The sequence below is a fragment of the Aphelocoma coerulescens genome, chromosome 1A, assembly GCF_041296385.1.
Source record: "Aphelocoma coerulescens isolate FSJ_1873_10779 chromosome 1A, UR_Acoe_1.0, whole genome shotgun sequence".
Taxonomy (NCBI): Eukaryota; Metazoa; Chordata; class Aves; order Passeriformes; family Corvidae; genus Aphelocoma; species Aphelocoma coerulescens.
Window position 1 is genome coordinate 50,269,116 of NC_091014.1, and position 27,215 is coordinate 50,296,330.

At 38.1% G+C, this 27,215-nt stretch overlaps 1 protein-coding gene across 1 annotated transcript in view; it reads left to right on the forward strand.

The window, feature by feature from the left end:
• Positions 1-27,215, forward strand: part of ANO4 (anoctamin 4) — a 203,454-nt gene that overhangs the window by 67,715 nt on the left and 108,524 nt on the right. The window contains exon 3 of the mRNA XM_069003919.1: positions 17,641-17,847. Coding sequence (XP_068860020.1) covers positions 17,641-17,847 — 207 coding nt within the window. The remainder of the gene's footprint in view (positions 1-17,640; positions 17,848-27,215) is intronic.

A 27,215-nucleotide genomic window follows, 5' to 3' on the forward strand; every position in this document is an offset into this window, starting at 1 on the left:
GGGAAACATTATCAGCTTGAGCAAGGGTGATAAAAGAGAAGGTTCCACTAAACCCACTACATTTTCTCTTGGTTTATTTGGTTCATTTAGCCTTTTATTGGATGAAAAACACACTTTCACCTCCAGGCTCCAAAGCAATTCACAAACACTCTATTTAAGAACACTTTACTGTTCTGAAACTTGCTGATGTTGAGTAAATGAGAAGCAAATCACGGCCTAAAGAAAATGCCAGTCAGAAGAAAGGACAAAGACACAGGAAAAGTAAAGGAAAAATACAGGTGAAAAAAAAAAATAAAAGGTACAAAGCGCATGAATGAGGCTTCACTACTCTTCTTAGCTTAACTTGCTCCTAACACAAAATGAGTCTCAACCTTCAAAGACATATCATGGAGTGATTTAACTCTGCTCGTTCCCAGCTTTGTTCTGAGCTGTAAGGTGCTCTGTGGAGATCTCCAGCAACTTCTCTACTCTGAGTACATAAGGAGATTGAGACTCCCAAGGATGAATTTCTGGAGTGTGGCTTGTCTCCATAATTCTTACAAAGACCCTTACTCAAGAGAGAGTATGGAGAATAGTTGCAGTTTAATCTAACTACATTCTCTATAAAGATTAGTGGGTAAAAGAGTGACCTTACCTGCTAATGGCAGAGATTACAGCCTTGAAATGTTTGTACCTATCTAGCTGTTTGCATATTGAACTCCAGTTTTCTCCTTGCTCAGAAAATGGATTTTTCACTGCTTAAACTCTGTATGCTGAAAAACACAGGTCTCTGGGACTTGTACACTGAAAACAAACTGGATTTTCTTTAGGGAGCAGTTGCCAATAGGTGTGATCTACCCCTGCAAGAGGAGGCAAAAAGGCATGGGGATCATTAATTTAGGAGTAGCATTGCTGCTCTAGGGTCTGGGGAATAAGATGGTGACTATTTCCTACTCAATTTTCATTGTGTTCATACCTGTAACTCTGATGCCATGCAGATAATGTTTTTTTCCTTAGAAGTCCTAATAGGTAATTACAAAGCACATGGATTTAGTAAACTTTATAATAATGGCAAAGAAGCAATAGTAATTATTTGTCTGTTCAGCCATTTTTAAAAAGGTGTTTTCTTTCGTTATCATCATGACCATGTGTGTTGAACGTAAAATAATTCTATATAACTTAGAATATCTTGCATTTTCCACGACTAATATGGTAAGATCAAGTAAAGAGGCTTTCTTGGGTAGTCATTCAAGGTAAAACGAGTAATGCCCAGGAACTGCACTGCATGAGTCTCAGTCTGGTTTTCCTTCTATTGGTTTAAACCATAGAGCTTTAAGGTCAAGCAGATCTCTGAAACAAATTTGATTCTTTGTATTAAAATCAGCTCTGTCTACGTCAGACATTTTAATTGTGCTTGTACAGATACTTCTGCCTAGAGAGATAAAATATTAAACACACAGTGAATAGCAGCTGTCTCACAGTACTGTGATCTTTATGTGAATAAAGAAGCCATAAATTGCCTGGGTATTGAACTGGCACAACATTTGCCAGTTTAATTTGCCGGTGATTTTTGCAGTGACAGCTTATGCAGGGCAAACTGGATGATGTAATGTTGAATATTATATGTTTTTTAGAGAAGAAATGGTGCTTTTCCATCTCCCAGTGCAGGAACAGAGCTGTGCTCTTGTCTGTTCGCTGACAGCTAACACAGTTGTGTGGACAGCCAAGGTTTAATGTAATTCTGCACGTCGTTGTGGAGAGGAGAAGTCAATAGATGGAGACACTCGTGAAATTACATCTTGATCCATGGAAATAAAATGGACAATGCCTTAGGTAAAGAGCTTTTCAGTAGTGACCTTTGGTTTCTGTGCTTTTTCTTTGGGAATGCATTTCACTTCTTTCTTTTACCACACTATGTCACCATCTCTAGCTGATTCAGCTGGTTTTTCTGTTTAGCTTCAGCTACCCCTGCCATTCCTTCCTTGCCTTTCCTCCTTTCTATCACTAGTATAACCTAGCCTGCTGGCTGCAGTGTGACCACAGGAAAATGTTGCTTTTTTCCTTCAATTCTTTTGCCTGTGGATGTATTTTTCCTTTCATTTTTAGGTAAAAATAGATGTTTCCAACATTTTTCTGAAAAAATCTCTGCTGCTGAAGTTGCAGTTACACAGAGGTTATGTCCTTTAATCTTCAGGATTAAGGTGGAATTTTCATTCCCATTTGCCTTGCTGGGAACTGAGCCCTAGCACAGAACATTTCTTCTTTAAAGAAAAAACTTTAAAAAGGGAGAATTTCACTTTTAAAATTAATCGCCATGGCAACCTTTACGGTGAGTTTCCAAACATAGGAAGTTGCCTTTAAGAAGCATCCTCAGCTAAGAGAAAGGTGAGTTTTTACAGCTTCTAGCAATGTTCCCATAGAATATAAGATTTTTAAAGAATCAGTTAGAGGGACTTTTATATGTGGAAAGCAAGTTAAATGATCCTGGTGACTTAAATTTTTTTCAAAAGGATGCTGCATGCTAACTAATCTCATCATAATGCTGTCTTAAAATAGACTTGGAGAACTAGATAGAGCCTGGTGGTAATACTTGTGATATCACTAGATTTCATCTAAGTAGATATTTAGTTAAAAATTTGTCAACATTTCTCTCAAGTTTAAAATATTATTTTTCCTTTTTCTACTTCTGGACTGCCTTTTCATGCAGATTCAGCATCTTAATGGGAAATATTTTTAAAATCAGAAAGAAAAGTGAGGTAACAGAAAAGAGGGGGAGAAAACAAGTTGTTTATGCATTAAAAGAAGAAAATCCTTCACACGTTACAGATCAGTGAAATGTAACTTTAGCAGTCATCTCTCTGTTCCTCTGATTTCTCTCAATACTCAGCTGGATTATTTTATATCCTATTTTTGGTATGTATTAGATTCAAGGAATATGTAATTTCTTTTCCCACTGGAATTTTCCCAGTGAACATATTGTACATCAGATGAAATCTTGACATTTTCCCTGAAATGGTAACTCTGGTGTGTTGTTCTGAAATAATCAGAATAAGAGCAATTTAGAATTAAACTTTCTATGTCCAAAGTAGTTGTGAGACTGGGAGAAGGAGTTTACAGACTGAGAACTTCAGTCTCTGGGCTGATTTCAGAGCACAGTAAGAGGCTGATGGACTGGCAAGAGAAGGTCGCTTATAATCAAATTGCAAAAATACCATGGAAAAATGAAAAAAAAAAAAAAAAAACAAAACCATCCAGTTGGTTCTGCCAAGGTTGAATATAATGATCCAAAAGTGTACCAGGGTGTGTGGGAGTGTTCCCACACTGCATGTAGGAAGCAGGAGGGCAGGTCAGAAAAGGACTTTCTTTTCTTCTTTCATGCAATCTGTAATTGTGAGGTCTTGATCTGCCCACAGGAGGCTGCCTGAGCCACACTGCCAGAGTCTAGAGGGGGCATGGTGGGCTTCATCCATGAGCTCACCACCTGGGTTAATTATTTAGCTGTATGGCAACAGTTCACTTGTATTTCACTGGTCTTCTTCCCCACTTGAAAAAAGCAAGCTGGTTCTGCTGGGATTAGGGCTAGCTGATGCTGTAAACAGTCCAGTATTTCTCCATGCATTGCATATCTGGAAGAAACAGATTATAAAGCACCTCTAAGCAGGGGAAAATTATAGAAAGACTTTTTAAAATTTATTATATTAATGTAGCGAATCATTTAAAGGTGACAGTCTTAAGTTCAATACCTGAGTAGCTCAATTAAAAGTAAGCGCAGTTAAAAATAAGCTCAATTACTGCATTACTCATGTTATGTAATACCTTTAGAAAAGTTTAGCTTTTAAAGCCAAGTTAACAATGAAGTTATTAACACTTACCTGAAATGCATAGTCTTTTGAGATATTTCTGCCATCATGCAGTGGTATTTTATTTTGTGTGAAAAGTGGGTAAGTAAAAGATTGCCTTTTGTGCTTTTTTAATGGAGGATAGCATCAGTGTGATCTGAAGGGTTGTTTCTTCTTATGTGTACAGGGTCCTGTCAAGAACTTTATATTCAATTCCAAATCCAGCTGAATCTTGACAAGGTGCTAGGTCAGAAATCAGTTCAGCAAGCAGTACATTTGCAAAATACCATTGAGGCCTGGGATGGTGTCTGGAAGAAAACTCATAGTGGGTCATGCCAAGTGACTGCAAGTTGAACAAGAATCTTTCAAAAAAGAAGTGACTGTTGTGAATTATTGTGGCCAACTTTCTGAAAAATTGGCTGACAGATTGACCGTGTGCAGGTTGGCAGATGTTCTCCCAACCCTTCCAATAGATGGGATTGATTATAGCTGGGTCACAATCTTTCTCATACCATCCGTCAGCACGTAGTAAAACCTAGTGCATAGTCTTTTTACTGAGGAGGTTGTGTTGCCATGCTTTTCCAGACAATATATTCATTTCTGTTGAAAGGATGAACAGTAGAATTTGTGCATCATAAATAACAATTGCAGTTTTAGAATTAAGGAGATGAGATGAAATGAGCTGTGCCCTAACACAATAAGAGAGGAAAAAAAGAATTTTCATTCATTTATAGTATCTTGCACTTATAAAAATGAGAAAGAAAGCAGAGAGGGATTTATCACTTTGCATGAATTAAGAACATATGTGGTCTTTGTATTCCCTGAATGTGAATTTAGAGTCAGTGAAAATTATCACTGAATTCTAAATTGCAGATATTCAGAGACTGGATTGAAGTAGCTGCTTTGAGATATTTTGTTTTGATTGAAGATAGTATAGAAAACATTTTGACATAAAACATTAAATTCCAAGAAGGGAAAAACAGTTATGGAACTGATAGGAGCACCAAATATCTCAAGCATATTTGGACAGCAATTTTTAGGACTTAAGAACTTTTATGAATCATCTTTGTGTATGTTTTGATTCTGATATATTTATCTATAAAATGGATTGTTAACTGGAGGACTTGAAAGAAAAATAAAGAAAAGCTCATTATTTTCAATGGTGAAACCGTTTTTATCTTGACTGGCTTAGATTTACATTTTAAAAGTCTCATAATGGAAAAATACATTTTGAGAGGAATAAGTTTTCACATTTGCAAAGGCAGAAGCAAGCCCAAAACGCAGCAGTTTTTGAAAAAGAGAATGTGTCACAATCAGTTCCTTGCCATGGCTTGATCACTGAAGGTGTTATTGTCAGAAGTCATGAAGTGAAGACCATGCCCAGTTTTCAGGAAGGAGAGATGTTACAAAAGGAGATGGAAAACATCTTGAACATTATCTGGAATTAGAGAACAAGCTCTCTAACAGATTATATTCTTATCTAATATTAATTTTCTCACACTTTCATCCACTTCAGTTCTAACTCATCTACATATTTGACTTCAAGACATACTGTATGCTTTATTGATTGAGGCATTAAAATCATATATGGAAATTTATTCTCAGATTTCTGTTCATGTAATTGTAATTATGACTGCTGTGGTTCATCAAAACCCTTTTGTTAGCTGGCTCATATTGCTTTGTAAATGAAGAAAAATGTTTCTGGTTGATGGATAACTACTCATAGAAATTTAACAAGAATATTATTTCTAAACCACAGACTTTTCAGGATTTAGAATTGTGTTCATAAAGGATTAGAAGGAAGATCTGAGTCCAGTGGGACTCATGGTTTTCAGTGCCATTTTGATTCAGTAAATTAGATATAATGTGAAGAGGTACTCTTGGCTCTTTCTTTCAGGGAGTATGTAAAACAGCTTTATGGAGTAATGTCTAACCAGACATCTCCCCTGGGAAGGAATGAGACAGGTGGATTGTTTGGTTATTTTTATGTTGTTGGGACTTGGGTGTGGGGTTTTTTTTTAACAAAAAACCATTTTGCATATGGGAGGCTTGGTGTTTTATTTGTTTAGGGTTTTTTTTTCACTGGCTAGGCTGCCCACCAGTTTTTTTAAGTTTCATTGCCCTGCTTGTAGACTATTCTGTTGGTTTCTCAATAGACTGCTGCCTGTGTATTACAGTTTTCTTTTTGTGGATGTTGTATTATCATAGGAGCAGAGTACACAACCACTTTTAATTTTTCAGACGTTGTATATTGCTCAAAGACAGACCCAGTTAATGACATGCTAAGATCTTCTCAGAATCCCTGCAGGATTTTATAGGCAGTTTTGGTGATGTAATGTCAGTTTAGGATTTGTTCATAAAGACTGTGTTTTACACATCTTTTGGTGAATCTTCTTGACTGTGGACAAAATGGTATTTGTGAAGAGAAAGTGACTATCTTCCTTAACTGTCTGTTGGTTTGAATCCTCAAAATCACTGTGACATTCAGACCAAATTCAGTATCATTATCAGACTGAAATGTTCTTACAAATATAACTTTCAGTATACTTTCAATACTTGTAAGTGTAACTTGGAGATATTTGCAATATTTTTTACATATGCAGGGAGATTTTAAAAAATATTCCTTTTTACTTGGTGGTTTTTAAAATGAATGAACAGTAGTGGCACATTATGTGTCAGGGATATGAGTGAAAAAAGGAAAAGTTTTATGAAAGAATATTCATAAATGCCCTTTCACTGAGAAGATGTCAATCACAGGAGCTAAATTTAGGCACAGGATTCTTTTATAGGTTCTTTCTATAATCAAGCTGGTTTAGGTGGATTCAGAAAATTTGCGTCTCCTCTGTGCCTCCTTTTAAAAGGTAGGAACATTGAATTAATATCCAGTGTTTTATGCAGTGCATAAAACATACCTGAAAGTCTATCTTGCATACTTTGCATGCTTTTCTGAATTGCTAACGTATCAGAGAATTATTTATGAAAGAACAGTAGGCCTTGCCCTTGCACAAGACTGTAATTCAGTAAAGGAGTTAGAGCATGCACTGTCTTTGACAGAAGTGGATCTTTTAGAGACCTTACATGCTACAAGGCAGCCATTGTGTTTTTATAGTTTTCTACCATTTCTTCTCATTCTGCTGTAAAGAGCTCAAGAAATTCAAATTGTATCTATGAGTAGAGAGCAACTTTCCATCTCTATGGAATCCGCCAAATTCAGACAATCATTATGTGATTACTGTTGTCTTTCAGAGTTGATTAGTCTTCCATCAGAAATACAGTCTAGCTCAGAAGAATAAGCAAGACCTATGCTTTGTTCTATCCAGACAAGCACAAGCTGAGAACAATCAACTGGATGCCTATGAGGAACATATGTATAAACACGGCAGGTTTACATATTCTTTTCGATGGTATTTTGTTACTGTTAACAGTCTGAAGTCTTGCCAGAAAGATGAGGTAGCAGATGAACACAGATTTCATTGGCATCTGCTGCTCACTACATCTGCCATCTCTTCTGGGAATTGCCTTCACTTTATGACCATTTGGAAAGCTTGGCACCATAAGCTTTATTACAACCAAAATCATTACTTGCCAAAAGAGGGTGTGCTGAAAACTAATGATGCACAAAAGAAAGACGAGTAGTAAACATGCCTCAACATTTCTGGTAACACTGGCTCTTGTTAATATGTCTGCCATGGAAGAGCCTGATGCAGACACAGGTGTTGCAGCAAGCAGGGCTGTGGGCTGGTGCTTCTTCCTTGCACAGCAATGCTCATCCAGGCTCTGATGGAACCTGCCACAGCACATCCTTTGAGCCCATATGAGAGCCTTCCCCAGGAGGGGTGGGGGGCTTCTGGGCCTCCTCCCAGTGGGGATCCAGCATCAGATCCTGGACACACGAGATGCTAAAGCCTGGGACATGCCCACAATGGACAGTTGTTTCAGAGGGCAAAAACCCTCCCAGGCATTGCACTTGACCCAACACATGTGACCTGTTTACTCAAGTGTGCATCTGTCCAGATGCATATTTACTTTAAAAACATTTTAATAAAGTTTATACTTTGCTGCAACATTGTGTATAAAATAATTTTTCCTATTTGGCAGAGGGAGAAGTAGAAGTTTCATTGTCTTAAGCCCTGACCCTGAAGACATTGGCTGTGTAATTTCGATGATAATATATCATCAAAGTAAAAGTCAGTTGAGGTTTGATAAAGCTAGCTGTGAGCATTTAGACATCAAGCCTGTAAAAGGCCCCATAGCCAGGGCTATAGCACAGGCTGGGTGAAGGCAGGGCAGTGCACTTGACCTGCTGCTTGCGGCTGCCCCAGAGAGAGTGACCAGGGCCTGGCACTGGCACAGCAAGAGGGCAGACAAGTCCCCTGAAATGGGATGCAAAAAGAGAGAGTTAAATTAAGCCTAGTTGCTGTGCTGAAAATCGTTACTATCTGTGCCATGGAGCAGACACATTCAGATGTATCCTGAGATATCTTCTTTTCCCATCTGTGAAGTCTCCTGAGGTTTTTTCCTGTTTCGCAGATGATGTCTCAGATTGATTGCATTGTTCTGCATTATGGAGAATATCCGATTAAATCAGATAAAATAAGACTTGTGGTATTTGCAATGTAGCAGTTGAAATTCAGGCAGCAAATTAAAATGGGGAAAAAAAGAGAATTCTCTGCTTTTAAATCTACCTACACTTAGAATACATCTGCACGGTTAGTGCTGCTTTTCATTCCTCAGCCGGTAAAAAGCATCTGGGACTTAACTTGGTGCTTTGTTTCACAGAGCACTGGGATTTGCCCCAAAGTTTGTACCAGGTATCACTGCTGTGTGTGCAGTTACCTTTTACGTATGGGTAAAAAGCTCAAAATCAGTGCAAACAGGTTTAAGGAGAATGCTCTTGATTTTGAAGATCCGAATAATAGCTACTTGCTAAGAAAGAAAATGATTTTAAGTGCAGTGCTTACCACAGGTGAAAGTAAGTTTTAAATCATCTCAGTGTTGAGTCTTTTTTCAGCTAGTAAATGCTGTGCATATATAATAAAATGAATAAGACAAGATTTACTGTATAGTTTCCAAATCAATAAGAGGCACTTAAGGAGACAATCTTCAATTAAGGATTCAGTCTTCAATTTTCTTTTTTAGGATAAACTGCCTAAAAGAAAAAAGTGTTGACATGATGTTATTTGTTGTGACAGAAACTGAAATATGAATCTACTGGTTTTTGTATGAACCTACATTCACTCTAATGCAAGTCTATTCCACTTGATTATTGAAACAGTGAGTCAAAATCCAGACTATCCAATCCACAGGAATTCTAATATTCTTGCTTCCTGTCCCCCTCCTTTGAATTTATTTTGAGCCCATTTCCACATAATGCTTAAAATAATTCTATCAGAATTTGCTTCTGGACAGTTGAAATATTTCATCTTGGTTGGACTTCTTGTATTCATTGTATTTTGTTATATTATTTTGATTTGTTTTGCTCTCTGATTTGAATGTTTCTGGTTTTAATTATTTCTTACTATTTGTGTATTAAAGTAACATTAATTGATGATTGGCAATACAGGTGGTGTTTCAGTAATTGAAATGATAATTGTTTCTTTGGCTTGCTCAGAGGTAACTGGTATTCTACTTGATAATTTGTATTCTACTTGATTTTTTAGATTACATTTTCCAAAGCATCGTCATTACAAAAAAAAAAAGTAATATGTTCCTGTCCAGATAAGTTCAGAATAATTTTCTAAACAAAATTTTTGACAGAAATTCATGACTTTAGGGGTTTCTTTTCCTGAAAAAATTGACCATTTTTTGATAGAAAAAAAATTTGCTGAAAATGTTTTATCAGCCTCAGTTTTTGATTTCTGTTGTGTTTATCAGATTTCAAGACATGGTATTTTTCCTCATTACAATTTTCATATTGGGGCAAGCAAAGGAACTTTTTTAAATGCTTTTTTTTATTATTTTTAAATTACTCTTCAACATACATGTCGTTCTAACACTAGTGGAAGTCCAATAGGAACAACAAAGTAAATCGAAATAGATCCCAAACAAACAGAGAACAATAAAAACCACAACAATAAAAATGCAGGCAATCTCAGGAACAGCTCAGTCAGCTCTGATGGTGACAAATGACACTGGTTTCAGGTTGCTGGGTGAACTGAAGTGAGGTATAGTTTGCACAAAATTGTTAGGCATTTATTCCAGTAGCCTGGTAAATACAACATATAGGCACTGTACAATGTGTTTGTTTTTATACAGAGGAACTAAAGAATGAATTTTCAGACAGAAATAAAAGTACAAGACTTAAAAATTAATCAAATTAGGCATCTTGGGTGGGGTACAAGTTCCATATATTCACGTGGGCTCATACAACTTGCATAGGCATCACCTTGTGTTCAACACAATGACACTGCAACATAGACAATCATCACAAATTCAACAGCAACCCCAAGAGCTTTATATTCACTTAGCTAAGCTTTCATACCAAAGGAAGACAAGTGTTTTTCCAGAGTGTCATGTAGACCATTAAAGTAGGACTATTATGACTCTCTCCAAGGCATTTTCATGACTTCAGGTTGTTATCTTGCCTCTCAGTGAGCACTATGGGAGCTTTTCAGTTATGTTAAATAATCACTCTTGAATGTTAGCTTGCCGTAATTTGATGAATCACCTTTGGGGCTGTAAAAACAATCCTTTGATGACAGGCCTAAGGTGGGCATGATCTTTTTATTCATTAGGACTTTGACAGACTTAAGTTAACACCGGCTCTGGATGCATATCTGGATGGATACAATATCACAGGTAATGTAGCCTTTTTCGTAGGGAAGAATAAGTTATTCTGGTCTAAAGCACACAAGCAAGTGTAAACCTATATTCCCCTGGAACATGGGGCTCTTTTACAGTTCATTTCTAAATCAGTGCAGATGAAACTGGATAAAACCCATCCACAAGCCCCTTCTTCCTGGAGTCCTGGTTATAGCTCAGATGTGCCTTTGATCCCACTTCAAAATGCAGATCCTAACTTCACCAGTGACTTGCAGGCTGGGGATGATGCTACTCTCCTCCCCTTAAAGGCAGGTAACGAAAACAAAAGTTAATGCCCTGGCAAGTAATACTCCTCTGTGAAGATTCGTTTCGCTGATAGAAAAGGCTGTACAATGATGCTCGTAGAGAAGCAACAAACATGAGACCTAGAAAGCAACTGATGTGGAAAATGATGCAACATAGAAATGAGAAAAATAATGCAGCGTTGTTTCATGCAGTCTTTGCTTGACACAGGGACCTCAAGTAAATGGGTTAGAAAAGAGAGACTTGAGTCACCGAAAAATTGCCCAAAGAGCTGGCAAATGTGACAGGGAGGTAGAATCTATCTACAAGTATCTTGGGGCAAATGAAATTACAAGGGAAAGAATAAAACCAGAAACTTCATTGTGTCACTGTGTAAATCCTCGGTGAAAGCACAGCCTGAACACCATGGGCATTTCTGATGCTGCTTCTTGAAACCTTCTTAGCATGCCTTTTCATCCTTTGAAAAAGGCAAGGAACAGAGGAGTGACCAGGGATGACTGGAGATATACAACAGGTTATTAGTAAGGAGCAACAGTTTAAACTAGGTCTCCAAAGCTCAGGAATAGAGACAACAGAGAGGGGGGGTATGATAGAGCTCTATAGTATCATGAGTGGATGGACAGGGAAAGGAAAGAGGTCATTCATGATATCTTTCAATACAATACTTTAATGGATAACATGTTTCAGACAAAAAAAAACAGAGCTATTCCTCCAACAACTGTATGTCTGAGCTCTTTGGTTTCTTTCCATGGAAAATTATGTATGGTAAAAAGGGATGTAAATTCAGAAGCCAACTGGACAAAATTTTTGATAGAAAATAAGAAAAAGTAACATTTAGGGAACATCACCTGAAACTACTACGGATTTTGGAAATCCTGTAATGTCTCCAATATTTGGGAGGAAGCAGGGTGGGAGGAGCAATCATGCAAAATCTCAGAAAACTGAACACATGTAGCTTGTCAAGATGCACAGTATTAGTCTTTCTCTCCAGCCAGTGCAGTTCCTGGGAAGTTCTGTAAGTAGTAGCTTTTATGTTTTCTTACCTGAAGGCTTGCAGCTGGGAAGTGTTTTTTACATCTGATGTAGGCAGAAGTATTTCAACATTTTCAAAGCTATACTTAAAGCTATACTTAATCTGACTTAGATATGATTTCATAATCATGTGTTATCAATGGCAAGAGACTTGATGCTGTGTTAAAGAAATGTTATTTAAACTTTTGAAAAATTATTTTATCTAGTATAGGAATCTTAATGATGATGTAACATTTTTCACCAAGGTAAGGATGCTTTCTGGATGTATTTGTTACCTAAGTAATGCATAGGGTGAGAAAAAAAAAAAGTAGTTCCTTTTGACTGTGCTTTCAGGCATGTGTACAGAGAACAGCAGGAGAATTTTTCTCTCACGTTCCTTCATTTCCACCTAGGATTCAGAGCAAGCAAAAGAGTCCATCATGTCATCAAGCACAGCTGTCTCTCTGCTGTCTCAAATTAAACTGGGTTTGCATGAGAAAACTTTCACATTGCTTCCCTTCCTGAGATCCCCTTTATCAAGGCTATCTTAAAAATGTGAAAAAGCTGAAGTTGTCTGCAGAGCATCATTGACTTTAATGGGAAATGTGGCCATTTGCACAAGGTGAGGAAGGAGTATTTAGCTTATTAAGGTGGAAAAACTGGCTCACTTTCTCCTTTCCTGTCTGTAAAAGTTGAAAGGAACTAAATATCTAATTTTCCTATTTATATGCTACTCCTTAAAGCCTCATTTTCTGCTCTCTGCTCATGCTTCCAAGCTGCTTCCAAGCTGCTTCCTATGACCTTGCTTATCTGTGCTTTGATGACTGCAGACTTTCCAGAGCTGCTTTGCTTTTTGTGGCCCTATGTGATAAAGCAGCTGAGATTTTCTTCCTCACTTCTTTCTCTGTGCTCCCCTGTACTTGGTCTGCTGAAAAAATGGCCTTGAAAAGAGGGCCTACCTCAAACTGCTCCTACGGCCTCCACGTAGGACTGAAACAAAATAAAAGGCACATAGAAAAGAGAGCAGATGGAGTAATTGGTCTCCAACAGGAGCACTGGCCCTAATGGTACAAAACTGAAAGGACTTCCTGCACCTGCCAGAACTAGTTTGTTATCCCAGGGACGATCTATAAAGCAGGTCAGGACACTTGAGGCTGATCAAGCACTGTTAGCTAATGGATGGTTTGTACAACCTTGTAACTCTGCACTGTGTTATTATTGCCTATTCATATAATCTCTGTCTAGAGACAAACATTTCAGAAAGGAACCTATAAATAAATGCCTGTAACCCAAAGTGGTACAAGATGGAAGAAAACTGGGGCTGACACAAGCCTGACAGTCACTATGGGGATGCCTTCCCAGGTGGAGAGGTGTCTTGGTGCCTGCACAGTTTAATTTGGACACGTGGCCTTTCTGACCCACATTCAGGTGCAGGAGCCTTCTCCATTGGCAGCAGAGCCATGTCACTGTGCTCAGGTGCATAGCAGAGGTGCATGGTGCACAACTGCTGGTCATGCTAACACACAACCAAAGCAGATGTCCATCAGGTGCATGGGCAGATTTCCGAGGAGTGCAGGATGTTGTTGTTCATCTTTGTAGCATCTGATGGGCCACCAAAACAAATATAAGTCACACAAAACTTTGCATTCAGCCACACTGTAGTGTTTTGAATTTTTAATAATTTCTCCCTCCTTTTTCTTCTTTATGTTTGATTTTACTGCTTCCTGACTTGGAAGTACTTCATTACTCCCTTTTAATGTTCTCATATGCAGGTTTTATCTGGAGCATTATAAATCCTTAAGTGTCAGAAGCATATTACCACTTTATAAGAGACAAAATATGCTCAATACAGAAGGACTGATGCTTTGAAAAATTTTGTAATAGAAAGACATATCTGGGAGCAATAAAAGTTATCCAGAAGCAGGATAGAGGCTGCACTTCTCTGCTAGCAAACTGCATAGCGGAGATGTATTGGCAGGAAGGTAGTGAAGGTGTTTGTCTTACATGAACCTGCAAGCTCAGAGTCATGAGAGAACAAAAGGTCAGTAAGAAGGGCAGCTCCTCATGGAGACAAAAAGCTGGTATGAGAAAAAAAAAAAAAGAGAAATACAGGTAAGGAAGAGAAAGGCATGTGAAGATTTGAAAATACAGAGAAGGATTTCTGCTGCATGCAGGAAAGGAAAAGAGCTGAGTGATATCTGCAATACTTAAAGGCTCAAATCTCATCCAGCTTCAAATCACTAAACTTCTACTTCCCACTCTTACTGCAGCAAGCCAGGTGCAGGTGGCAGAGCCCTGTCCAGAAGCCAGTCCTGCAAACTGAAAAGTCAGGTGTGGATGCTGGACAGTATTTAAGTTTTTCATTTGTATTTGCAGTGAAGCCCTGGCTCAAAGTGATGCTTGTGAGCCATTACATTAAGCCAGAGGGCAAGGCAGGAGAGACTCCTGATTTTTTTAACAACTATACTACCTGTCAGAGCATGCCAGTGTGCTTGTACCCAGCTACTGAGTATGAGTGCCAAGCTCACCTAAAAATGACCATGCTGCAGGCACAGGTACAACCAGAGGCCATAGAGCCAGGCATGAAATGGTAATGGGATTTTGGTGTCAGCAGCTATATGGCCAAGCCTAAAGGCAGGAGAAAAACTCCACTAAATACAGTTAGTTGAAGACCCAGACTGCAGAGTGCTTCTGGAGAGCTGCTCCTTCTTTCTAGATGTCTTGTATGGGTATTGTCACACTGAAAAAAAGCAATTGATGTCAACTTTAACATCTACTCTTCAGAGACCTCTTTGCTGTTTTCTCACATCTCTGATCCACAAACCCTAGGATTTATCAGCAGCATGGGTTATTTGCAGGAAGAATAGGGAGAGTTTACTCTAGAGTCTGTTTAGTGCCAATAGTTTACCAGGTTTTCATCTGCCATAAGCTACATGCATTGTTCCCAATATCTTTTCTACTTCTGATTCCCCCTCCCTTTGTCTGTGCTTTTCTGCATGTTATCTGGGGATGTATTTTCAACTGCCAATATCTCTTTTAAAAGAACTTTCGCCCACATGAAAACAAGGTAATGCTGCAGCTTGCTGCAGTATTACTGTCTTACATTTTTTTAGACTTGTAGTTTAACAAAAAAGAAATGCACATAGAAAAGCAAGACCTGATCTTTCTCTGGGAAAACCTGAAATTATAATTGAATAAGGATACTTGCATCTTTGTCCTGTATCTGGTTCTCAGGAAAATAATGGAAATTAATTCTCCTAATCAAAAGCATGTCTTCTGTGAAAAAAATAACTGTAGTACCAATGAGATTGGAGTGAAGAACTTCCAAATATACTGTATACATTTGTGACATACTTTGTGTGGTTGGTTTTGGGCCCTTTTAAATTTTAAATATGTCAAAAGAAAATTGTAAGTGTAAAATTATCAGTGATGCTGGAACATTCTTCCTCACATAGTTTGGAGGTATGATTTATCATCTTTCTTTAGTGGAAGAAGCAAAAGGTTGCATATAACCAGCAGCAAGTTGTCGATTGAACCTAATTTTGGATGTGATCAATCTGCAAATTTTGCAGTTCTTAGGAATAGCAATCTGGAAGCAGTATCCTTTATTTTGATGTCTGAAAAAAAATGTGCTGCAGAAATAGTTTAGGAAGCTCAGTCACAGCTGCACAAGAGTTTATATACCGTTTTCAGAATGTGAAGAAGCAACTTAACTTGAACCTCAGAGTAATGTAGCAGTCGGTTTATGTTTGGAACCAGTTCCTAAAATAGATCCCTATTTTCATGACCAAATGAAAGCACAGCCTTACTGAGATCCAGCTAGAAAGTATGTGCTGATGACAGGCTCCAGTTTAGTACCGAGCGTTGGCTGACTTCACTGTAAGCTTCAGAGGGATTGTTGTTTTAAATGGTGGGATAGCCTGTGGTGATGCTTAAAGAAAATGGTTGTAGCTAATTTTTTAATACCTTAGGGATAATTGCTCAATATTTTGAGCATCACAATGTTCTAGTGAGTGCAAAAGAAGTAAAGAGCTCATTTTACAGCTGGGGCTTAGCTTCTCACTGTTTGAAGCCTCTTATAGCTAGCATGGTCAAAGAAACATGTTGTCCAGGCAAACTCGTTGTCATTCTGTTCACATGGATTGATATGCTACCTTTCACAAGAATAAGGTGACTGGAATTTGCTATGTATCCTAAGGATGTGATTTCAACAGTCTTTAGAAGCTGGCAGTTACATTAGCCCTGAAACCAGGAATTAGGTGAGCAGTTCCTGCAGGAAACTCCTCATGCCTTAATATTTCCTGCAGGAGATCAGCTCTGGTGTCAAGAAGCAAAGACAAATATTGAGTGTGCAGCTTCGATTCTGAATGCACAAAACCATCATAAAGGAGAGCAGTTTGCACAGCCTTTGCTCCTGTGTGCAACCCCACTGTTTTCACAAATCGCCTGTGGAAGTGGTAGCTCTCTTCCCCTTGATAGTATATCATGGATCAAAGTTTATTAATATTTCAGAGATTCTAAACCTCTTCCATGACCTGGAGGTTCACATACATTGACTTCTAGGGGAACTGGAAGAGCAGAGTCATTAATGCATTCTTGGACATTTCAGTTCACAAAACTGAGCAATCCAATCAATAATATCTAATGATTTTGAGCAGCTGCACTTTACAGTGGGCTTACAATATCCACACTTTCAGTTTTAGGGTCTGCTTTTCCATCTGCTTCTCAGTTTGCGTGTTTATATCTGGTTAGGGGGTTTAATTTGGTTGTTTTTAAAACAAAGATAGTTTGCTGACAGAAGCAATAAGAGTCACAATTAAATTAAGCGTAAAACAGTAGCATAGAACAATCATTCAGCTTTCTTGCCCAAAAGAGATTGTCTGAAGGTTTTCAACCACAGTATGCTGAAAGCAATTCAAGTGGAGTTGGAGCAATTGCATCAATGTGGACAGGAGGAAGTAAGAATCAGCAATTTACTGTAGGATAGCGTTTCTTTCTAAGACCATGCATTGGCCACACAGGAAATTTCAACTTTGCTTTTCCCTTTGGAAAAGTAAAGCCTGCTTTTTAACCACAATTTCAGTATAAAAAATTATTATGTGACAAATTTGAGAATTTTGGTGTGAAAGATAATTTCCAGTACTGAAGGTAAGGTTTCACAGGACTGGAGAAAGTGGAATTTTTTCCCAAGCTTAAGGTCTTGTTATTGTTGTTTGTAGCCTTACTGCTTTCCTCAAAACAGACCTTTTTTTTTTTCCTTAAAAGCTAGTTAATACCTCAATTGTAGCATCTTTTCCATATGACGAGACTTCCTAGTACTGGTAAAGTCTCAGAAAAAAAGAAATACTTTTTGACAAGTTCTAATCCATCAATCAGAAAACAGTCATTTAATAAACTCTGTGGTAGTTGCCTCGTTAATATTGTCCTTTGTGAGCTGTGTGGATATTCTGAAGGAATGGAAGATATTTTCTCCTGCAGACCAGCGAAGTGGTAAACCATGACTATGTATTAATTTAAATATCTATTAGTGTGGCTGACTCTGATGCCTGCAACACAGCAGCAAAGACTTTCACATTTTTAATTTTCATAGAAAATTAGTCTTTTTAAAGTTCTCTCTTTTCTTTTTTTTTTTTTTTATTCCTTTAAGAAGGCTGTTGCAGCTCCATTTTAAACCATGAGAATTTATATTTTAGTTATTCCACGTTGATCTCTTGTGTCTAACAGTCCTAATTCTTATTCCTGTCAGGTATAAATTTATCTATTCATGGGGCTGAAAAGCGTGTGCAAGTCTGTCAGAGGAGAACTGCAGCAAGCTACCCAGTGTCACAGCATCCACCTGTGGATGGGCATCCTTCGATCCCACAAGCCAGAGGGTCAATAAAAATGGAAGCCTCGTCTTCTGGATCTACAATTTCATCAGTCACTGGTGGAAAAACAAAAACCCATCAGCCAGGTAACAGATTTGCCTTGATACCTTTTCCAGCCCCATTTCATGTGTGATGTGCCATGATGTGGCAAAGCTGGTGTTAATAGCATGAGATTGTGTTTGCATGGAGATCAATCTATTGATTGTGTGAATTACCAATGGATGTTTTGTTTACCTGTGGTATATTTTTGTCAATTATAGATTATAGGGAGTAGCAGCAGTTGGGACAGCTGAAAGTGGGAAATAGAAATGTAAGTTTAATCATAAAAACTCCTACAATATGTAGTGGTATCCAAAACATTAATGCAGAGAGAGAGATTTGGGCTATTGCTTTTTAATACCGCTTCCCTTATATATATTTAATTTTGATAAGCCCTGAGCTAATGACAGTGCCCTAGAGGCCCTAGAGTCATCCCCCTGGAATTCAGTAATAGACACTAACACTGGTATTGAACAAAGACACAATCTGGAGTGTAGATCAAACTCTGTCTTGCTATAACACAAACAAAACCTGTGCACGAGATCTTACAACATAGGTTAACTGGTTAACTAAATGCAACTTTTCAAAAGAAAGTCAAAATCTCCTGGGAACCATCAAATTCTAATTTACATCATGAGTTCATTCCTTGTTATGATAATTGCCAGAGATATTTTAGAAATATCTTTTCTTATAGCAGGGGAGTACATTTGTACTGGCCATGCTGAGTCGTTCTTCACAGTGAAAATTAAACTCCGAATTTCTTTCCTGAGCAGAGCAAATGAAAGATGCCCATGAAGTCAGTTTTGTAGCATCTTTATTGGAGGGTCTCAGTAATCTTCCAGTGTTGCTGCCCAGGAAAGAGCATGATATATGCTGTATGCAGCTACTTGGGTGCTGGGAGGCAGAGTCTGTTTCTTAAGACAGAGAGTTCTGCCTGCAAACTTTTAGTGTACCCCCCTTACCTTGCAGATCTAGTAAATGGCTTAATTTTTGTAGAGGTTTACATTTTAGATTATCTATTGTGAATTGCTGTACAGGTCTACTGCCATGAGTTTCATACACCCATAGTATTTAGTCACCATAATCTTTGTCAACACAGATTGAAGAATTTACAGTGACTCATAACCATATGCTTTGTTTATTTCAGTTCTTCTGTTCACTTGTTTGTCTTGTTTTGTCAGCTTCTGTCTTTTTCTTTGAAGTACAGAAATTACAACTACAGAAATGTTACTGTTGTTAAAGATATACAATATCTGCAGCGTGTTAAGAGATTGACAAAAAAGCCCGGCATCACAGTTTTTTTAAAGTAACTTGAGCATGCACAATAACAACATTCATTTTGAGATGCTACATATTCTACATCTGTGTGTTGATAAGTATGGCCTGTGCTTTAACATTAAATGATGTGCAAGCAGCATATGCTGGCTTCTGATCAAGAAAAAGATCCATTTATAGGTAGGTCCCAGAGGTTTCCTAAAATAGAGCTCATTAGTGACCATTTGGATGGTGATTCTCTGAGGAATTAGCTTTCAGTATATGAGATTAGTTTTATCTGATATATTCTTCTGCTCTTTGGACAATAACAGCATCTGTGACCTATGGAGAATATTTTTTGTATTATAGGAGTCTTCTCTTGACTTACATTTTTTCATCTGAAATGAAATATCATTTCTATGATTTGTGTCTGCCTTTTTAATTCTATTTGAGACCACTAAATTTGTGTCTGTGTCCAGGTTAAACTGCAACCATTTGAGCTGTATGGAAGTAGATCTAAGAAAGATTATGTTCAGCAGAACAAGCAATGAATAGCACTCCTAAGAGGAAATTCTAATTTAAACTGAAAATCATGTGTTCTTCACTAACTCAGTCACAAATTAACAACTGTAGCTTCCTAATTAGCTTAAGGCGCTAGTTGTCCAATGGCAGTACCTTAGCTAAGATACCCTAAGCAGCTTGATATTTTAGAAAGACGAGATTCTTACATATATTAATTTCCCAGGTAGTAAATCTTACACCACTGTTTTCTAAATCATCCTCCTGCTACTGCATGCAGTAAGTTTGCAGGGTTTTGTTCCATCTAATTTTAAGTAGTTCATACAATTTGGGTTTTTCCTTCTATTGAAGTGCTGTTATCACAATCAAGTAGCTCTCAGTGTTGGAGTAGTATATGTTATACTCACTCTGAAATTTCTTTTGTCCAGTTAGCAAATACTCCAAACATGATGACAGTCCAGCATAATAGAAGGTATTTTTAGGACTTAAAATGGCATTTCAATTCTTATCAGTAAGAGAGAGTAGGACCACGGAAAGAAACCACTTGATAAAAGTGCAGGTTGAGGGTATTATTTTCCTTTGATAGCACACTACTTCTGTTTTCTTCACAGCACCTTTTTTCCCTTTGCCCCATTTCATCTTTCAAGAGTGACACCTTTTATTCATCTATCATGAATTCAATTTATTTGACAGCAGTTTCCTTTGAATGAAGTTCATATGTAGCTATATGCTAAGGACGAGAAACAATAGATATGGTACATTGTTCCAGCATTCCTTTCCAGTTACTTCCCTGCCAGTTTTATTTGTACCTAGTAAGAAGCCTGAGGCTCATGACTTCTATTATTAATCTGGGTGTTAGAGTGGCTCGAGAGCAGTATGTAGTCTGTACTGTACCTTATTTAAAAATGAATGAAATTTTAAAACTTTTTTTGTGGAAGCTTGCAAAGAGGTACTGCTCGGCCATGAGAAGAACCACAACTTCTGAGCTTGGATTTTAAGCAGATATTAAGGTATCGAGTAACTGAAACAAAACACAGAGGAAAATGGAGAAACAACTGGAAGAAAAAGGCTATTAACAGGGAAGGGAAGACTCCTGACACCTTTGCAGGTGCACCCGTATGAGGGAACTTTCTCTTAGAAAGAAGAAAATCAAAGACGAGTGTAGCAATCATATGATAAATTTAGATGCAGTGCCATTAAGGCAAATATGCATTCCTTCCTAAACCGGGGACAGTATGTTTTTAGTTTTGAGAAACCTCCAGTTATCATCTTCCATCTATATGAGCAGTTGTAGTGTGCTGTGGCTAATGGGGTACAAGGCTACTGGAGAGTTCAAAGCCATTGGGGCAGACCACTGGCTGCAGTGAATTGGCACAACACTCCTGAAGACAGTGTAGAATAGATGTGCCTGTGTTGCACAAGGAAGGCTCATTTTGAAAGCAATGGTATCATCATTTAGACTGTCTGTAAGAGCAGCAGCAGAAGTATGGAACATCCCTAGAGGGGATTAAACTGTCATCACAGTCCATTCCCTCACTGTCAGGGTTAGGAAAATATGGGGACAAAAAGCCCTTTGCCTCACTTCTGGCGGTGTTGCACCTTTGCTGTGCAACAAACAGTACTTTGATTTCTGGACTCCTCTCTGCTCTTTCCATTGTTAGCCTATTCCAAGTCAGGACAATGTTAAATTACTTCATTCTCTTTTCCTGTATTTTCAGATTCTGCAGAACTTGTCAAACCTCATTTTTCTAGGAGTCACTAAATTTGCTGGCTGTGGAAAAAATGTCTTATTTAATATGTCTAAGTGGCAGCAAAGCAAATTCTTTCATTGTGTGAAACTCTGGAATCTTTTTAGTTATTCTCTACTTGCAACATTTCCTAACACTTGTTACCCATTTTGTAATAGCAGGAATTCAGAGGTTCTCTAGTAAGATTTTCTCTCGCTGTGCTTCTGGTAAAAATGCATTTTGAGGTTTATATATATTAGTGTATACATAATAATGTAGATTGTAATTTATATCACTTATACAAATCAGTACTGCAGGCAATCTACACAACTAGAAGGAAGGGTTGTCTTTGGAATAATTTATTTCCAAACTTTAGTTAACATGAAAAGATTCTTCACTCCAGGAAGCACATTAAAATATTCTAGAAATTTCTGCTTTCAAGAATTTACCTTCAAAAAGATCCCTTTCAAAGGCAAAGAACTGTACATTTTGGAAAGGACATTCCTTGCTACCTGAAATGATACAGGAATATCCACGATACTTGAAAGAACTTTATGTGCTGAAAGGATTGACTTCGGGCATTATGGTGAAAGTCTGCTGGGGTCGTTGGAGAAACTTTTCTTGCACTCTCTCACCTTTTGTGACAAGTAGTATTTGATAGATTGCAAGTTTAAAAGAAGGCATGTTTGCCTTGGACAGGTTTTTCTTTACATTTGGGTCCTCTTTTTTTAACTGCTTATCAAACTGTAGCATTTTTATTGATGACTGTACTTACTGAGCTTGTAAATAAGAAAGAAGAACTAGGGGTCTTGGCCAACAGAAAAATTGATTTGGGAGGCGAGTAAAAAGGCATGGTTCCTGAAACTGGCAACCAAAATGAAAAGAAAAAAGGAAATGTGTGTTTAATAAGCTTAGTCACAAATTAATGAACTTTGAATTATCAAGAAATCTCGGACTGAATCCTTCAACAATGGTAATTGACCGTGCAAAATATAGCCTCTTCTCATCACAAAATATGCATATGCTTGTCAGCATTCACTTTTGATTGTAAATGGTCTTTAGAAGATCTGTGTTAGCTAGATATGACTTGCTGGTTAAATCCCATTTTCTTTTCTTTGCTGACTGGCAGAATGTGTGGCATGCATCTCTCCCAGATAAAAACAATAAAACCCTGCAAACAATTCTGCCAGAAAGCTCTGTCATGCAAGTATTTCTTGGCAGCAAATGCATGCATGGCATGGGGATGGCTGATGTAAATTCATCTGGAAATTTGAATTTGCACTGACAGTAATGCTGTTATCTTACTTGTCTAACATTATTAGGGGAACAATCTTTTTCAATATGCCTTCTGCTGGGTGTATATAGAACTTTCTCTCATGTGGAATGAAGCATAGAAAATGCAAGCAGATTTCATAAAAGTTTAGTATTCCCCTCATTAAGCTAATTTTCATATTATAACCCCCATGTGCTGTCAAGAATCATTCCTATGCAAAAGGGACATTAATGTCCAAGAAACCAGCCTGCATATTTAACTTTTCTCTTTATCTACAGCCTGTGTTCAAAGAAATGTAAGTTCGACGCACCGAGCAAAATTTCTCCCCTGTTGGTACTTCAAGCGTGATCTGTAAACACCTCCCTGCTGAACACAGACTGTGCATTCTCCTGACTGTTGGTGCTCTGCAGCCTCTGCAAAGCTCCTAACGAGAACAGTTTGCCTCAATTACCATAAGGACCTTTTGTCACCGGACTGAGTGACTGGACACCACATGGTGATTATGCAGTACTTTGAAATTAAGAGCTGAACTATCTAGCAGATGATGCAGAGCTTGAAATCTTCCATCATTTTGCTTAGTCATTCAGCCTATTTCATTCAGCCCTTTACTTTTCTATGAAAACAGTAACTCTGAAAATTCCTGATCCTAAGGTATCAGATCTCCTGGAATGTTCATTCTAAGCACTTTGGAGAACACTTTTGCAACAGCCTGCTAACAAAAAAAAATATAAAAAAAAGCTAGCATAAAAAGCACTGTTTTTCAATGCTATCTGTCTTGTTTAATTTCAATGTATTTGATGCAGGCAGAAATTTCACCCTCTCTATCAATTTGTGCTGCATGGGACACACACAAGGACTGAACCTACCTGGGAGGGACCTTTGCATGCCCTCAATGAGGGGCTTCGAAAATAGTATTAATCATTTTAAGTGGTGACTTTGAGGGTGTTTTGCTTCTCTGGGGACTATGTGTTTTTAAACTTAATGCTTTTCAAAGATTTATTTTTCTTTCCTTCCTGCTTTGATCAGTCTCCTGTTTCCTGTTATAGAACAACCTTTCATTCAGTCCTGCAATCAATTATGTATGGTTACTTTAAAATCAGTACAGTTGCCCTTCAGATTTCAGCTCTCCTGGCTGTTGTTAGCTTGCAATATGTAGTCACCTCACAAAGGCTGCAAAATGCCACTCTGTGTGGATGTTCCTGACTGTTCTACCATGAGAGAGTTTCCTTTCAAAGAGAAAAAACAGGAGAAGGCTTAGGACTAAACTTACTTATGCCAGAGCAAGGTTATAAGGTCCTGAGACCAGTGTAACACAGCTGTTTTAAAACAACTTGACCATTCTATTCTGAAGAAAATAGAAAATATATAAAATTTTGCAAAGTTTCTGAGAAAGTAATGACCCATTTAATCTAAAAAATTACTTATAATTCAAGGAACAGTGAGAGAGACTTTGAATAATCAGTTATTATGTTCCTGTAATGCTTGACTGAAAAATTGGGCTTTTTCTTAGCTCTATAGTTCTTGCTTAAAGGGGTTTAGTATTATGTAAGACTCTATTTCTAATGTTAAATATGCTACATATATTCCAAAGAAAGATTCTTGCAGGAAGACTGTCAAAAGATGGAACAAACTACCTTCTACTTTGGCAGAGATGCTTTTAAAGTCAGAAAAGAGATTTGACTAAAATAGGGCTGCGTAGTGTTACTAAGTTCCACAAAAGGTTTGTATCAGTCCAAAAAATAGCACGACCTGTTTCCTAACACCAAGCCTGCTGGTTCCTTCTGATATTTCAAAATTAAGCCAGACCTTCCTTTATAATTAAAAAAAAAAACAACCCAAAACCACAAAATCCCCAAACATACAAAACCAAAAGCAGCCCAGAACCAACCAACAAAAAACCACAACTTAAACAAATACAGAAAAAAAGCCAGGAGGGGGGGCTTATTCCTTGAGTGAGTAGTTATGCTACAGGTAAGGGCTTCTAGGGTTCTAATGAGCACACTAGAAATTCCAACCAAGGTACTGTGGTGCCAAAAAAGCCCAAAAACCCTAAAGAGTTGCATAAAACTTGTGTTACAACTTGGACCAGGTGTAAGGGCAGCAGCAAAGCAGAAAGGTGACATCATTTTTAATCTGTCCTTTGTTTCTGAGAACTTCCTTTGGGTCATGCAGACCACTGACTGTTCCTGTGCCATGCATGAGTGGATGTCTCAGGAGAGCAAATGTGTCCTCTCCATGCTGGGATCTTCACAGAGGCACAATATTTGCTGCTCCCATCCTTGGGAATGCAGTACTGTACTATTTTGTGCTTTAGAGGTCCAATGGAGCACAAAGCATATGACTTTTTGAGGCCTTCTTCATTACTGGTAATATTCAGGGTGGTTGAAACAGAAGAAGGGAGATGGCACTACAGTTTGGTACTTTATTTAGACCTTGCTTTAGGAATGCACCAAACACAAAAAAGGAATTCAGGACCTATTACATTGATGAAAGATTTTTAAGGGTCATCAAAACTGAAATTTTTTTCAACTGCACCTTTCGTGTTGCCAGAATGCCTGAAAATTAAGACCCTTGCTATTCAGATACACTCCTGCTGTTGTGAGGGACACTCTGCTTAGTGCCAGTTGCTGAAAATAATCTCTTTTGGGTAGGCATCTTATGTGAACAGCCCAATATTACTCCATGCATTTTAATGTCAAAGTGCTCTATTTCTCCTTAGCAGGTTTTGGTAATTATAGTAGGTTGCAAGGCTACATAGGAAAGGTCAACTGCATCAGTATAAGGGGCATGATTCCTGCTGTTTGTAAGGTTCTCTAAAAGAAATACTAAAAATTTGAGAAAGAATATTTTTACAAAATCATATATAAATATTAGTCCCCTTCTTCCACTCCAGTTTGTAACTGAATAATTATATTTATCATAACCTCTCCCTTATTAGGTCTCCACACACAGAGGCTAGTAGGTTGGAACCATACCCTCTCCCTGTGATAGAGCAGGGTGGGAGTCATTGATCATGTTTAGCTTCTGTACAGGAAGGCATATTTCGTGGGGTCTGCATGGTAGCTCTCGTCTGAGACAAAAGCAAGAAAGACTTTGTGATGACAGTGGATTTCCAGGCTTCGTGGCCCTAACCTGGGAAAGGGCTTATGATGCTGTAACTGAGGATAGTGATCTTTGATAGTTGTGTTTCTACATGTGCACTCACAGCGTAAGAGGAAAGGGGAGAAGCTGACAATCATTCTTACTATTATTTTTATACAAATAAGGGTAGTAGGAAATGGACTGAATTGTTCAATGTGTTTAGATCTTAGACTTCGTTCTAGATCCTCATATGCAATATACAGCTGTGGAGAAATGTCTTTGCTTAGTTACACTCTGTGGTTTTGTGCCACTTTCAGACTATATCTTGTGAATACCCATCCCAGGTATCGTGGCACTTGAACAGGATAGCTTTGTTCCCAGTAGGAGCGACACTTTGGTGCCCTCTTTGTATAATCAATGGAGTCCTTCTAGGAGGTAATTCCAAAGGCTTGTTTTGCAACTCTGTCCCTCTACTGATTGCTGAAGAATCTGCACCAGGGCCAAATAGAGCCAAGTAACTGGAAATGTTAGGCATAGGATTGTGTGACATTCTGTGCTTGGGACTTCTGTGTGAACACCCCGGTTCTTTCAATAATCTGAACATTGTGGCATACTCCGAGCATAGATGGGAAATGAAGAGAGAGGCTGTGGGCTTTGGCACAGCAGTCCAGTAGTTTGGGTTCTTGCCCATGTGGGAGATGTGGATTATCAGCTCTCTGCAGTAGTTGTCCTGTTCAAACTCGCTGCTCAAGAGGTGCCTCTCCCTTGATGATACGAGCACAGCGTTGGTGGGTTTGACTGTACTCATGCCCACGGCTCATTATGGGCAGTGATAGAATTGGAAATAGGAGAATTTGAGCATGCAGGACCCTATCCCTATATTCTGGTGCTCAGGCTATTGTGACAGTAGAAGTGATTTTTGAGGTATTGCTTTGCACCAAGGGCTATCTGTCCATTTTTTCTATGGTTGTCTCTGGGAAAGGCATTCACAGCATGAGAGAGAAAGAACAAGTGTTGAACACAGAAATCCCTGCTTCTCTATAGTTAACTGGCACAAATTCTCTGTTTGATGCCAGCCAGGGTTTAATGGGGGGGAGAGTGGACACCATATGCCTTCAAAATACCTTAGTCTGTGATAAATCAGTAATATTAGGTGTTCAGAAATCTCCCCTTCACTACTGCTGCTTCTGGAAGATAAGAAAAGAGTTTGTACTAACATAATTAAACATATGCTGAGTCTTACAGTGTATTGCAATGCAAAGGGAATCTGTTTTTAAATTGCCTTTCAAAAATAATTCCGGTATTTTTATTACTGTATCTTTGACATGACCATGCACATGACCATGCACAGACATCTTTGGCATAGGTGCTTCATGTTAGTCAGAATGATTTGGGGTTTGAATTTTTGTTTTTTTCCTAACACTCCTTGGTCTTTCTTATGGAAAATGAAGAAGTCCTATATTTTTATGCCAATAATTTTTAGAATTAAAAAGACATTTCTGTTCTTTTACACCCATCTTGTATGCTAACAGGCAGACACATTATTTTATTCATAATCAGT